The sequence below is a fragment of the Xenopus laevis genome, chromosome 2L (genome assembly GCF_017654675.1).
Source record: "Xenopus laevis strain J_2021 chromosome 2L, Xenopus_laevis_v10.1, whole genome shotgun sequence".
Taxonomy (NCBI): domain Eukaryota; kingdom Metazoa; phylum Chordata; class Amphibia; order Anura; family Pipidae; genus Xenopus; species Xenopus laevis.
The window spans coordinates 126103651-126119932 of record NC_054373.1 but is presented as its reverse complement, the minus strand read 5'-3'; the positions used below and the strand labels follow the sequence as shown (position 1 = coordinate 126119932).

The following is a 16282-nucleotide window of genomic DNA, read 5'->3' as shown; positions in this document are numbered from 1 at the left end:
TAGTGCTTTCTCAGAACCTGTATATTGGTCTGATGCATTTTAGCTATCCGTGCGAGGCCAGCTATAAATCCAATTGTCCCATTAAGAATTTGGTTAAAGGGATACTGTCATGGGAAAATTTTTTTTTTCCAAAACGCATCAGTTAATAGTGCTACTCCAGCAGAATTCTGCACTGAAATCCATTTCTCAAAAGAGCAAACAGATTTTTTTATATTCAATTTTAAAATCTGACATGGGGCTAGACATTTTGTAAATTTCCCAGCTGCCCCCAGTCATGTGACTTGTGCCTGCACTTTAGGAGAGAAATGCTTTCTGGCAGGCTGCTGTTTTTCCTTCTCAATGTAACTGAATGTGTCTCAGTGGGACATGGGTTTTTACTATTGAGTGCTGTTCTTAGATCTGCCAGGCAGCTGTTATCTTGTGTGAGGGAGCTGCTATCTGGTTACCTTCCCATTGTTCTTTTGTTTGGCTGCTGGGGGGAAAAAGGGAGGGGGTGATATCACTCTAACTTGCAGTACAGCAGTAAAGAGTGATTGAAGTTTATCAGAGCACAAGTCACATGACTTGGGGCAGCTGGGAAATTGACAATATGTCTAGCTCCATGTCAGATTTCAAAATTGAATATAAAAAAATCTGTTTGCTCTCTTGAGAAATGGATTTCAGTGCAGAATTCTGCTGGAGCAGCACTATTAACTGATTCATTTTGAAAAAAACATTTTTTCCCATGACAGTATCCCTTTAAAAATATTTTGGAAACATAGGTAAGAAATCCTGGGAAACCCATTTGACACAGTTTAAAAAACCTGCAGTTATTTTTCTAAAAGAGAAATTAAACTTCAGTTTTTTTTATTCAAAAAGAAACACAAGCCTTTTCTTATTATAACAAGAAGGTAATGCCATAGAATGGTGAAAATATTGTTTGTACCATCACATCATTTCACTGTTGATATTACTCAGAGAAAGAGCACTTCCACTTCGTATACTTTTCCTCCGTACACTTCGAAGGTAGTTTCGATATAGTATGACACTTATAACTCTAGCCTGGAACTGTTTTGATACTATGTAGTACAGGATAACATCCAAACATGTGCTGAGATTCATTAGAAATGTAGATAACATTCCCCATGATCTGTAGAGATCCAGTCCATCTTGAACTGTAAATAAAATAAAACATACATGGAAAGGCACAAAACACACCAAAACTTGCACAATTAAAGTGATAATAATCCGTATTGATTTCTTCTTTGCTTTTGACTTCAGACGAGAGGTTTTGCCACTGATTAGACTATAAATAATGATGCAGTAACAGCCTATCATGATAGACAAAGGAATGATGAAGAAGAAAATCACACGAGCAGTGTTCAAGATGTTGTTCCTTTTAAAGTAGTTGATGTCAAACATTTTAAAACAAGTAGTAAAATTAAATTCCTTTTCTGGATCATCATAGATTAAGAGTAAAGGTGTTGTGGTTACTATAGTCATTATCCATATTCCAAAGCACGCTGCCATTGCTTTTGAAATGTTCTTCAGTTCTTTGATATGCTTAGGTTGCACGATAGCCATGTATCTATCAGCACTTATAAATGCGAGGAGCCACAGTGTAACACTAGGATAAAATACAGTGAGAGCACCCAGGATCCGACAGAATACATCTCCAAAGGGCCAGTATTGTTTTGCATAGTATATTATGCGGAAAGGAACAGATAATAAGAACATTAAGTCAAGCAGTGCAACATTCATCATGTACACAGTGACTGTGGTGCGTTTTTTCGTGCTACAGCTAAATACCCAAATAGCTGTGAGATTGACTAAAAGCCCAATGGGTAACATAACACTGTAATAAATAAGTGCAGGAACACGATACTCTTCATAATACCAGTTGTGCTCAAGCCTTTCACTTTGATTGTGATAAGTTGTATCCATGTTTAGTCCCAAACCAAATCCAAACCTGTAGAGAGGGAAAAGACAAGCCATCTCATGTAATAATATTTTTTAAATGAGAACAAAGCCTTTTATAATAAAACTAAGCAAAAATGCTCCTCAATCACCCCGTCTCCTGACACTGCAGTACAAATTAAATATTTACTCTCTTGGTGCTTGATTTGTCTTGAGTAGTTTGTATAAATGCTTGTATGCTATAGTGTATGTTAAAGATTCAGGATGGGCCTTGAAATCACCAATGGGCAGGGCCCTGCATAAAATCCGGACCACGACTCGCACCTGGGGGTGGTATGTTAGCCTGAATCGACATAACCCAACATCACTGTGAAGTCTTTGTGATCAGCAAGACATATACATGGTCTGTATAATGTAGATGCTTTGGGTATGTTTCAGCGTCATATATCAACATCTTTGCAAAAAGGAACTATTAACACAAAAAATGCAATGCAAATCATTCAAATGCAAATGTTCCAGAGCCAGACTTGGCTAGAACAGCAGCATAAATGGACAAAGAGAGGGACTTTCCCATGGGTTAAATGTGACTAAAGACAAACATTGACAAATTCTTAGTAATTTGTTAAAGGGAAGTATACCCCTTTCGCATTTGACACAAACTCCTTTAATTTGGATTATGTAAAAATAGTGTATAAACACTGAACTTCCAGAAATAAGTTTTTTTTTTTGTGGTTTTTTTTTTCAAACATAATTTTACCTGATTCCACAGATTGAAAGAAAACCATTAACATCTATTCCTGATTTGAACAAACAATGTCATGACCCTCCGTCAACTCCCAGTGTCTTGCAACCCCTTCCTTGCCTTGTTGCATTGTGAAGTGATGCATTTCCTGGACAATAAGCACCTCTTCTCTTCATAGAATCTGTGCACTACTTACTATAGAAAGCAGAGGGACTTAAAAGTCGAGTTGTGTTTTCCCAAAAAATTTGAGTTCTTTGAGGATAGTTTCAATAAAAACTCAAATTTTTCGGGATAAAAAGAAACTAGATTTTTTTGACATTCATTATGCCCCAAAGCTGCAAAAAGCCTAAATCCAAAAATACTCCAGCTAAAACCTGTCGAGGTCATATAGAAGTCAGTTTCAGAGGTCCCTTGAACCATTTTAAGATGTCAAGCTTCAGGGTTTTTTTCGGAAGTTTGTCCTAAAAACTTGATCAATTCAAGGTTTTTTTGCCAATTAACTCTATTAGTGAGAGCATTCATTGTGAGTTTATTTAAGGTAGAAAAAAAACCTCACAAACGTGACCTTTAAGTTAAAGTTCAGGAATCCATCACTTTACATTTGAACATGGTGAGGGAGTCAGTGATTCTGTAAGTCAGGCATAGACTATCATGGTTTTCAACTATGGAATCAGGTATGTCTTTATTTAAATAAAACCCAGTGTTTGGGACTCCCCAGTCCAGCCTGGATTTACATCTTGCTGCCCTAGGCCTGGGCCTTTGTAGCCTAGCCACAAATCTGGGCCTGCCCCCAGTGATTGAACTCATTTACCTGATTTCCATGGACCCGGTGCTCCGGTTAACAGAAAAATGTAATGTCCCTAGGTTCTTCTCTGTAAGCACCAGACTGCTTCTTCCTTTGTTTAGGCAGTGCACATTTGCAGTAGAGTAAAAAAAAACAAGCTTCAAGTAAAAAAGCTGGCCTTTTCACTCTACTGATCATGCTTCCTGAGAAGAACCCTGAGCCAGTGCAGTTTTCTGCTAACAGAAGCTAGAGGTGCCTAACATTTGGCACACCCAGGGATTAAGACTGTCCATCTCCTTTAAATGTATTTTTGAAAGTTAAAATGTAGCATCAAGGTCATGGATCCATATAGCATTGTATTTATTTCTGTGTTGTTTTGTTGTGTGTATATTTCTTGTGGGGAGGAAAACCAAATAGGGTTTTTGTAATTAGAATACATTTATTAGATAAATATATATCTATAAACACAATGGCACACATTGCTAACTTTTCTTTAACAACATTATAGCATGACCATAATTTTGAGCATTTCATTGCCCTGTTTATGTAGATACTGATGCTATATATACTTGTTTATGCACCATTCGTAATTATAAAGCACTTTTTTGTACTCTTCCCTCTTCTTTGGTGTTCTGTATTTGTTTTTGTTTTTTTTTAGCATCATTACATTCTCTGCAGACATATTGGTTTGAAAATGGCTTTGCACATTAGAAATTCAAAGTATTGGGACTTGTTGTCTTGAATATTTTCTTGTAGTGAGGGAACTATATTCTAATTGATGTTAAGTGAACATTATCGGGAGTATAAATATTATTTATGCAGCCTGTAGGGCTACACGAGAGATTATGCAGACTTTTTTTTTAGAAAAGACACAAGGTCCTAACTTGTATATATCTTCCAGGGGATTTATTGAGACATGTTATCGGAACTGAATGGGATACAACCAGAGCACTCTTTGAGGCACATTTATCAATAATCAAATTTGAGGTTTAAATGCAATTTGAGGGTTTTTGAGCTAAAACTAACAATTTTGACAAATATGCCTCTTTGACTTTTGATTGCCGCTATAAGTAGGAGCAGGTAAAATCCTGTGTCCCTTTGCTCCATTGCTTCAACGTTTTAATAAGTTGTGCACTTTTTAATTTTGTAAAATTGTTTTGCATGAAAAGACCCATTTTAAAGATTTTCAAGTTTTAGTTTCAGTATGAGTAAAGTTATGTTAGCCCATACTAGGAATTCCCCTGTAAAAAAAAATGTTTAGAACTTCCTTTCTTTAATTTTCTACTCTATCCCTTCTGCTGCATGCCCAATCAGTTGGGATGGATCATAGAGAATGTGCAGAGTTAGTAATCATGCAGTTATGCCATACACTACATATGATTGATATACATTGTACAACAGATACAGTGGTACAAGTATTGGTGCTATACATAGTTTACACATATTTTCAGATACAGCAATGACTCGGATCTCTCAAGTGTGTGAGTGAGTGTGTGTGAGTGTGTGTGAGCACACAAACCCATAGAGTAGATGGGACTCTTTTCCAAACTCACTTTATTACTGTGCCTGGCACTTACATAGACTGGATGTTCATATAAAGTGTGAATAAATATCAATGTACTTTATAGATGCACCAGATACATTATTTTTTTGGGCTGAGCCAAATGTGAAATCCTTCACAAATGATTCCACTGAATCTATACACTTAATTTGAATATTCCAGTCTGACTGAATGAAGTCAGTTGGTTGTCAAGAATTATGAAAGCAGCTGAAGTTAAACCCTTTTTTTCCAGCAGAAAGTGCCGGGATTTGGATTCAGTATTCAAATGATATCCGGGCAAATTAGCACCTGGGTAATTACCTATAACAACCAGCCAGTGGATTTTTTCAGCCACCTGTATTTTGAATAATGAAAGCAAATCTTTGATTGGTTACATTGGGTTACTGCTTGGGTGCAATTTTGGCTAGTGCTTATAAATGAGCCACAGTAAATCCCTATACACACGACACGTTTATGTTCTGGCTTGATGTACAGTAAGTATAATTGTGTTACACAGCTGTGATTTCATATTGCCTTGTATATTGTATTGAGTGGTGGTTTTCTACTGCTTCTATTGTTTTGTGCCTCAGGCCTGAAAGTGTGGAAATAACTGTATGGTTACATGTTCCTGTCCTTTTGCAAGCAATTTGACTACCCCATCATTATATTGTATATAACAACAGTAAAATCTGTTAAGGATGTTGTTAATGTTTCATTTGATAACATTAGATATCTATAAACATGTGCAAAATGGTCTTATAGGATGGATATTATATATGCTGCATTAAAGTCCTATGGAAAGCTGCTGATAAAATAAGCTAACCGTTTATTTACAATGATCTCTGTTAAAGCATGTTTTATATATATATATATATATATATATATATATATATATATATATATATATATATATATATATATATATATATATATATATATATATGAAACAGTTTTATAAATGACAGACGCTATACTATAAAACTGATAGACAAATGTAGTCAGTACTCACCATTAATGCTTGATAAAATAGTAAACGGATGCTCTTGCGTTATTGATTTCTTGAGTTTTATGCTTCCTTTTTTTCATTTCAATATTTTACTTGTGTTTGTCTTGTTGTCTGCTCAGGAAGTGAAACCATACAGCAACTCATTTTCACACAGGCGTCTTTTAGGTTGCAAGAGCAAAAAGTTGTTCCCTCCCTGTATATATATATATATATATATGTTTGCAGGAACCAAAGACATGCCCACAGGTTTGCAAGATGCAAGAATGAACTTTAACACAACCCACTCAGAGAAACATGTAAGAATCTAGAACTGTATCACCAGCTTTCTTCTGATAATAATGAGATATTATTATATTGCACTTGAGAATGCAAAACAAGGGCGACACTTGTGTTAAAATTAAATTTTCCAGAACAGAAAGTTAATGCAGGAGTAAACCGCTCCAGAAGCAGGCAGTATTTAGACATCAGACTGTTTTGATGGGGTTGCTCATTGTTAATTCCATCACCAAAAAAATGTCACCTGTCGCTCACTCTGGCTTTCTGTGCATTAGGGTTTCATACAAGCTTCTGTATTTATCTTGCCTCCATTTTGAAAAACTCTTTAAGGGCAAGTCAACTCCAAAATAAAAATTCTTCTAATAAAGGAAAACCTAATTCTAAGCAGCTTTCCAATATACATGTACAGGTATGGGACCTGTTATCCAGAATGCTTGGGACCTGGGGTTTTCTGGATAACGTATCTTTCCGTAATTTGGGTCTTCATGACTTAAGTCTACTAGAAATTCATTTAAACATTAAATAAACCCAATAGGCTGGTTTTGCTTCCAATAAGCATTAATGATATCTTAGTTTGGATCAAGTACAAGCTACTGTTTTATGATTACGGAGAAAAAGAAAATCATTTTTAAAAATTTGGATAAAATGGAGTCTATGGGAGCCATTCCATAATTTGGAGCTTTCTGGATATCGGGTTTCCGGATAAGGGATCCTATACCTGTATTAAACATTTTCGGTGCTTTCAAAGTTATTTGTTATAACACTTGCTAAAGAAAGTAGTATTTGCATAACTTGTTGCTATTTAAACAATGTTGCAAAAGTCTTGGCTCCCCAGCAGAGACAGGTCTGTTAATCAGCCGCCTTGTCTTACATTGTATCAACAGTCTGAACCACCAGGACAGAGAACAGAAAATGACAGAAAGACACTGCTTACAATAGAAATATATATACAAATAACTTAAAAGCTGTAGAAAATGTGTAATGAATGTATATGGCAAAGCTACTTAGAATTATATTAGTTTTTAATTAGGCAAATTTTTATTTTGGTGTTGACTTGCCCTTTAAGTAAATGTACTGTCCAACCAGTGATGTCCACCTTGGTCAACATCACTTCATACTTTAATACAATGTAGTAGGGTAAATAAAAAGGATATACTACTATTTATTTTACATGGGTAATTTGAAACTTTGTGTGACACATAGGGGGTTATTTATCAAAGGTCGAATTTTAGAGCTATGTGAGCTTTTTTAAACCTTGATTGAACTCAACTATTTTCTTATTTAAGAAAAAATTGATTTAAAAAAAACACAAATCAGTGAGTTTGGGGATAACAACTTGAAAACTCAAATTGATCGAGTTTTCGGCGAAAAAAAAAAATGATCGTCTCAAACTTCTTTTTCGAGTGAAACTACAAAAACACTTGAACGTCATCTTCGAATGGTTCATGGGAGGTCTGCCATTGGTTCCTACATGACCTTGACAGGTTTTATATGGTGTATTTTCGGTTTCGAGCTATTTGCAGAGTCGGTATGAAAAAAAATCTCATTTTTTTAACCGGAAATAACCTAAAAAACTCATTTTTCGTGGAAACACAACTCAGCCCTTAATAAATCTGCCATAAAGTTTAGTAGTATGTTAAATTAGATGTGACCTTTATGAATCTCTTAAAGGGAACTACCATGGAATGTTTACAGGGCTCCTGAATAAATGCTGCACAAGGCAATTGTTTGAATCAGGTACCATTATTTTCTTAGGCCAATGACAGACGCCCAGCAAGTAATCGCCTCTAGCGCAGCTAACTAATCTCCTCTGAATGATTTCCTACCTGCAATAATATAATTTGCCAGTGGGGAAGAATATGAGTTGCTTTGGCTTTCTGAAATCACTAGTTGACTTGCTAGGAAGTTTCAGGCAACTTCGGAAAGCTGAAGCGACTTGTATGTTTTCTCACAAGAGATTTAGACTATTGCCAGAGGAGAGGTATTCGGAGGAGATTAATCAAAGGGAGACTAATCTTTGCATCTGATAGTGACCTAAGTTTGATATTATACCTGCTACTGTGCATAAAATTACTGTAGGACACTTACAAAATATCAAAGACTGGTTGTGCATAATTAATCAATTGAAAAAACCCCTATTTGGCTGCCTAGATTTTCTCTCATGGTATTGGAGCAATATAAAGAATTCTCATAGTCTTCTAATATTACATCCTCTCCCTCCTTACATATTACTCGCTTCCTTCTATTTTTTGCCTCAAAAGGAAACTTCAAGCAATTTTAGGAGACTGAAGAGACATGGGTTTTACCGCCAGCGATTCACATTATTGGCGATCACCAGCAGAAGCAGAGATTTATCGCTGGTGATTCATCTCCTGGTGTGCCATTGCCTTAGAAACTCTTTAGGGCTAGTCCACACGGGGAGATAGCCACGCGTTTGCGGTCGCGGCGGCAAAGCGCCGCGCCAGTCGCCGCGACCGGCGCAGGCGACAGTTTTGTATAGGCGCCTATGTAAAAACGCCTGTGCTAACCACACGAGGCGATACGCTTTTCAACAGTCGCCTGAAAAAGCCTGGCGAGGCATTTTCAGGCGACTGTTGAAAAGCGCATCGCCTCGTGTGGTTAGCACAGGCGTTTTTACATAGGCGCCCATACAAAACTGTCGCCTGCGCCGGTCGCGGCGACTGGCGCGGCGCTTTGTCGCCGCGACCGCAAACGCGTGGCTATCTCCCCGTGTGGAATAGCCCTTAGAAATGTTCGGTATTCCCACCATAGCAAACACCAGATTAGAAAATTGTTAATTAACATGTCAGCAGGTGCCCACAAATCTATACAAATACTACAAGTATGGATTGAACAACATCCCTCATTGTCACTTTTTTTTTTAAACGTAAGTTATTTCATTTCTTTCACATGGAGTGGTTGGAAGCTTCACTACAGAAAGAAAAACATGCAAAATGTATCTTTGAAGTGTGAGAGCTTAATTAATACATTAGACGACAAGTAGCAATCAGTCTTACGGTGCTTCCAATACACTACTTATTATAAAACAAGGTCACTACTAAAAGATTCCTGGTATCTTCATAGCAGATGTCTTCATAGATCTCTTTCCAATCCTTTACATATGCAAGGTTGGGATCTGTAATATATGGAATTGTCTATGAAAGTGTCTATCTTTGCTGTTTGCACAAGATGTCTCGATGTGTGTCTGCAATTTCCATTTACCATTTTGTAATTAGCCTATTCGCTGTAAAGGAAACTAAATTGTCAAATGCCATATTTGTTATAATATTTGTTCTAAAGCATCATTATAAAAAAAAAAAAAGAATCATTTTAGGCAGTCTTTTAACTTTATCCTGTTTTTTTTCCCAGTTCTAGTGCTAGTTAAGCATATTATGGGGTATATTATTATTATTTTTTTAACGGAAATCTAAAAATTGTTTCAGTTTCTGTTTAACTTGGCTTTCACATTTATTTCCCCAACACATATCCGCTGTGCCTTTGTCTAATATCTACTGCCACCTTGTGGCAAAAGGACGGTATTGTTTTTATTTTTCTAAAATTCATGTTAAAGGGGTTGTTCACCTTCAAACAACTAGTTGGTTTCAGATAGATCACCAGAAATAACGACTTTTTCCAATGACTTTCTATTTTTTATGTGTTACGGTTTTTCTAATATTGAAGTGTAAAGTGTAATTTCTCTCCTTGTGAAGCAGCTCGGGGGGGGGGGTCGCCGATCCTGTAAACTGTTCTAAATGGATACATTTAGTTTATAAATTTCTTATCGTTGTCCCTGCTGAGCAGAATCTCTGGGTTTCATTACAGGCAGCTGTTAGACTTGATACAATTGTTGCTAATACTCCAGAGATGCGGCTGAAAAATGTATCGACTCAATGTTGCAAAATTACAGTTTCGAGTCTGCACCTGAATTAAGCTGCCCATAGATGCAAAGATCCGATCGTACGAATCATTGTACGATTGGACTTTCCCATCTCCCAAACTGCCACTAATCATTCAGATCAAAGTCTTACCATTCTGACCAAATAAAGTAGTTAAAGAACAGATCAGCCGATGTTCTGCCCCTGACAGCAATCGTACGATAGACAAAGCTAGTGACAGTCTCCCACTGAAAATCATACGATCTGCAATACACGCAGAGATATTATCGGCAGCCGACAGAAATTTTCTAACCTGTCCGATCGACCAAACAACCGATCTCCGCCGGACGAAAAATGTCGGGACTCTCCACACACGGTTTGAAAATCGTACGAATCCACGATTCGTACAATCGGATCGTTGCGTCTATGGCCAGCTTTACTGAACTGTCAGACTCAAACACCAGAGACACGAACATTAAACTTTAAACTTAGATTTTGGGAAAAAATTAAAAAATAAATGATGGAAAGTAATTGAAAAAAGTCTTTATTTCTGGGGAACAATCTAAAAACAACTGAATTGAAAAAAGTGTGTGAAAGTTGAACAACCCCTTTAAATAGCCTAAAATCTAAGCAGATTTTAGACAAACCTTTATCAAACACAAAAGACTCAATGTCAGCAGTTGTCTAAAACATATCAAAATGAGCATGTAATAGTTCCCAAACCTTGTTTGTAACTTTATCTGCATCATTGTAAGTTGTCCTGTTATCCACACTATTGAAGCGTGTCATTCCAGATATTTACAGGAGCCACTAAAGGCTTGGGCTAAACAGGGCAGAAAACAGTCTGACACAATCTGCAGGCTGATTTCAGCCACCCATGAGCCAAATCTTGTCTTCTCATGGCAGATTTTGGCTAAGGAACGTGAGACATTGCATTTCGAGCCGAAATGTGCCGAGTCTGTTGTGCTGGAGCCAACACAAGGCTTGAACTGTGACGTGAAAGTCTGTAGGAGCCACAAACTAGATGGTTGCCTCTTTTGGGTCTCATTGCCTGCTCCTCCTCTAGATGGTGCTAGTCTACAACTAAAACTTGAACTTGTAATGATGATTTCTTATTGTTTTTCCTCAGAAGTCAAGTTAAAGTGTAGTTAACACATTAAAATGATCTTGCAGGAGGAGGTAAATAGTGGTATTATAAGACCATTTGCAGTTGGTCTTGGTCTTGTAATACAACATGGTTGAGGGGGGGGGTCCACTTTCACTAGCAACAGGCAGATTCTTTTCCCCCAGCCTTTGAGAAAGACTAGAGACCCAGCTGAGATGTCCTTTCTACCTGATATAAAAAAAAAAAAAATATATATATATATATATATATATATATATATATATATATATATATATATATATATATATATATATATATATATATATATATATAAATAGCTCCAAAGGTTGCCAGCACTCTCGAAAAAAGGAATTAATTTGCCTGGGTGCAGAAACAACAAAATATCGCCAACAACTGTAGAAAGATCGGCACTCACAGGTTAATAATTTATTAGCTACACAGGACTGACGTTTCGGCCTCCCCAAGGCCTTTCTCAGTTGGGGAAGGCTGAAACGTCAGTCCTGTGTAACTAATAAATTATATATATATATATATATATATATATATATATATATAACGAAGAATGCTGGCACAACACGTTTACATGTATAAGGTGCCTGGATGCAGAGCTATATAAAAGTATGTGCAATGGCTCAAGAAAAGATAGCACTCACAGGTCTTAAAGTGGAGAAAAGAGTTTTATTCAAACAAAAAAACGAACGTTTGAGAAAAGGCTTGAGAAAGGTTTATAAAGAGATATATATATATATATATATATATCCTAGATTGACCAGCACTCCAGTGTTTGTAAAAGACAACTTTTCATATTTTATTATATCACTGTAATATATATCCATCTTTAGTTTTAAACTTATTGCAGGGATTTTCCAGTTGTCTGCTTTGCAATGAGAAATATTGTTGTGTCTGGCAATTCTGTGCCTTTATGATGACCTAGACTAAACAACATGGGGTTCCACACAAAAATTAGGGATAACATGGCTCCTTGGAAAGAGTTCTGAGTTTTGTGGGTATATGTAGATTTTCTGTTGTGAATTGAAGAATATGCATGTGCATTTGGTTTTTTTACTTCCTCTAGGTAAAGTCTTGCTATAACAACTATGGCATTTTCCTAATCTCTTCTGTCCAACTCCCCTTTTCTCTTATTTGAGCAATTCAGTCTTCTTTATTTTCCCATGCCACTATTTTTTAATTTTTTTTTCTCTAGGCAAGCATTGTAATTGCTTTAGGGCTGGACTCCAAAATCGGTTTTCTTCGGAACGACGCCCGCCGGCAAAACACACACTACAAGTTGGATGGAGTCGCATGCGTGAAGATATAATTGGACTGAATGAAAAGTCAGAGGTAACAACTACATTACATGCGACGCAACATGACTGTTGGATGTGGACGCAGAAAGCAGCGTCTTCATCCGACAGTTGGACCATGTGTTTTCATTTAGTCCAATTATATCTTCATGCGTGCGACTCCATCCGACTTGTCACGTGCGTTTTGTCGGCGGGCGTCGACAGCCACAGATACCTGCAGACATTACGCCACCATATATAGTAAAGTGATCCCTATGTTTTTTTTTAGACTGAGTAGAAAATCCAAGTTTTGGCTATTGTACTCAACACTTTGCCAAAGCATACCTCCCAACATTTGAAAAATGGAAAGGGGGACAAAAATGTTTTTTTGACCATGCCCTTTTTTATGGTCACAACCACCTAAGTCCATTTTACATAAATTGGCAGGCTATGGAAAGTTTGAATACATTTTAGGTACATGTTTTATGTATTATTACAGTTTTGTTAATGAAGGTGAAATTCCGTTTAAGCTACAAGTATCCGTTATTCCAAGAGACTTGCTTATCTTAAAGGGATGGTTCACCTTACAGGTAACTTTTAGTATGTAACTTTTCAATTTGTTTTCATTATTTATTTTTTATAGTTTTAGAATTATTTGCCTTTTTCTTTGAAGCTTTCAAATGGGCGTCACTGACAGTTTAAAAACAAATGCTCTGTGAGGCTACATATTTATTGATAGTGCTATACCTGATCTTTCTATTCAGGCCTCTCCTATTCATATTCCAGTCTCTTATTCAAATCAGTGCATGGTTGCTAGGGTAATTTCAACCCTAGCAACCAGTTTACTTATACTGCAAACTGGAGAGCTGCTGAATAAAAATCTTAATAACTCAAAAACCACAAATAATAAAAAATTAAAACCAATTACAAAATATCATTATGTATTTATCAAAGTTCGAATTTCGAATTCATGTGAATTTTTTTAATAAACTCGAAATTCGATTGGGAGGTTATTTAAGAAAATATTTGAAAGTTTAAAACACAAACAAATATAACTGATTAGAAAACTCGAATCAAATTGTTTTTTTCTCTGAAAAAAAACTTGACGGCTATTAACATCTTCAAATTGGTTACTGGACCTCTCCCATTGAATTATACATGAACTCTGATGGTTTTAGGTGGCAAATAGTCGAATCTGAATTGTTCCAAGGGTCAAAGATAGCTTTAAGAAGGGGTTGGATTGCTTTTTAGCAAGTGAGGGAATACAGGGTTATGGGAAATAGCTCATAGTCCAAGTTGATCCAGGGACTAGTCCGATTGCCATTTTGGAGTCAGGAAGGAATTTTTCCCCCTCTAAGGCAAATTGGAGAGGCTTCAGATGGGTTTTTTGCCTTCCTCTGGATCAACTGGCAGATAGGTAGTTAATAAAAAAAAAAAAAAAGGTTGAATTCGATGGACATGTGTCTTTTTTCAACCTTACTTACTATGTTACTATGTTACTATGTCAAGGTTTGATAAATCTAAATTTTTGAATTTGAATTAAAATTGTCTCACATAGCTTTGTTTTTTCATATTTGGTTTAAAGGAAATCTATAACCAAATTGGTTTTCGGTGGCAAATAGTCGAATCTGAATTGCTCCAAGGGTCAAAGTTTGATAAATCTCGATTTTCGAATTTTAATTAAAATTGTCTGACATAGCTTTGTTTTTTCATATTTGGTTTAAAGGAAATCTATAACCAAATTTAGTCAGATAAACTGTTTATTCATAATGCCTTCACAAATCATTGTGTATAGCCTAGACTTTTATTCATAACAAGTTCAAAGCATTCTTACATAATATTCTGGCGTAGCGTATTCCGGCATATTATATGCAGTGTAATGTGTTAATATTTACATAATTTATATACATAATAACCAGTTGTGGAATTAAAACTGTTCATTTTGATTTGCCACACTTAACATCCCTCTTTGAAAGGAACTCTTTTGATTCAGCACTGTAAATATGTCTTTAACTGTAAAACATATTTAAAAAAACCTTTCGAGGGGAGGTTCACTCACTTACTACTCACCCCACATTTGGCTTGTAGGCACTGAGTGTGATCTGTAGGGAATATGTTTGAGTAAGAAAGCGGGGGTAAATATAAGAATTCTGGGATTGCAATTGACCCAGACAAAACAAAAGCAAGAAACTTTGTCTGTTGAACATAAAATCCTGGCCTGAATTATGATGTTAGGTTTTAGCTTAATGTTTTCAAGTCACTTAAGAAAAAAAATCGAATTTTGTCTTAAACTTGTAATGGAACTCAATATATTAGAAAAATATTTGGTACTAAAGCAAAGTTGAATTTCTAGTTAAACTTTAAAAAAAAAAAAAAAAAATAATAACTAAAAAAAGTTCTACTTAATATTGTGCTTGCATAGGGAAGTAGAATCTGCTGAAAACACCCCTTCCGTACTTTCACAGAGTGGAGGGTTTTGTTACCATTTATGGATGAGATTTTAGCTATCGTTGTAACACAAGATTAAGACCACAATGATTGTGCATTGCTGCATTTTGAGCCCTAATGTGTAGACCACACAAGTGGTTTAATTGTCACAGCCTTCTGAGGCTGATCTGCTGTAACTAAAACTCACTTATTTTTATTATGAATGCATATTTGTAAAGCACTATAGATATTCTGCAGCACTGTACAATAAGTGGGTATATACAATGAACATAGAGATTTACTTCAAAACTGAAACAATATATCATACAAGAGGGCCCTGCCCAAAAGAGCTTACAATCTAAAATACCATATTCTTTGACATTAAATGCAGTGTGTCTAAGATAAGCAAGCTAAGCAAGACAAAGAGAGTGCTCCAATACAGTTTTAAAATATGGAAACTTGTATTGGTGATAAAACACTGCTCAGCATTTATTTGAAGTGCATGAAAAATGTAACAGAAATATTTTACATGAAACATATACGTTATGTAAAAATTACGTAGAAGTTTTAGAAACCCATGTGTTGAAGAATGTATGCATCACAAACAACAAATTATTTATTAAAACATTAAAAAAAAGGGTCCCGGTAATGTGCGACAATCAGTTGTCTTTTTGTATGTTGGAAGCAAATTTCGCCAGGCCAGTCAGTTATTCTGCAGGAAGGCAGCCAAAATATTCATGAAGCTGTAGAACACCCTCACCTGTCTCTTTTAATGGTAGCCCTATGCCTTTAAAAAATGGCTGCTGGTCTTCGTGATTTCTCCTTATAAAAAGCTACAGCAGGGGAAGGTTTGCCTGTGAGGCCAGGACTGTGGTTAATGTACAGTTTTCCTGAGAAATGCAGCCAAACAAGGTTCCACCTTTTGAATAGTCTGATAAGAAGTAAATGTTTAGAAATTCCATATGTTTATATTGACATAGTATGGTGGCTTGGTCACGCTGTGCCTTAATCTTACATTTGCACTTAAAAACCCTTAGCAAGTGCAAAGTACATCAGGTTGGCATAGTTATGGGCATCTGCTTAGTGGCATCCACAACAACTTGAACTTTATGTGAATCTCACACAAGCTGCACATTTACATTGTGGGGAGAAGCATCACTGCTGATCACACAATTTTGCACAATATCAAATTCATATATTCCAAGTCTTTGCATGTGTGATTGCATTTGTAAATGAACCCTGGTTTTAGTTTAGAAACGGAATCAATTACTGTAAAAACAATGGCACCAGGGAATGTACATTGTTCTATCCCCTTTTTGTATGTTGG

At 36.1% G+C, this 16282-nt stretch overlaps 2 protein-coding genes across 4 annotated transcripts in view; one reads left to right on the top strand and one right to left on the bottom strand.

The window, feature by feature from the left end:
- ubac2.L (UBA domain containing 2 L homeolog) overlaps positions 1-16282 on the top strand; it is an 83347-nt gene that overhangs the window by 11486 nt on the left and 55579 nt on the right. The window lies entirely within an intron of this gene.
- On the bottom strand, positions 830-6636 carry gpr18.L (G protein-coupled receptor 18 L homeolog). Its single transcript, XM_018247232.2, has 2 exons — positions 5972-6636; positions 830-1948 (listed from the first exon to the last, which is right to left on the bottom strand). The coding sequence occupies exon 2, from the start codon at positions 1921-1923 to the stop codon at positions 928-930; it is 996 nt and encodes a 331-aa protein (XP_018102721.2). The 5' UTR covers positions 1924-1948; positions 5972-6636; the 3' UTR covers positions 830-927.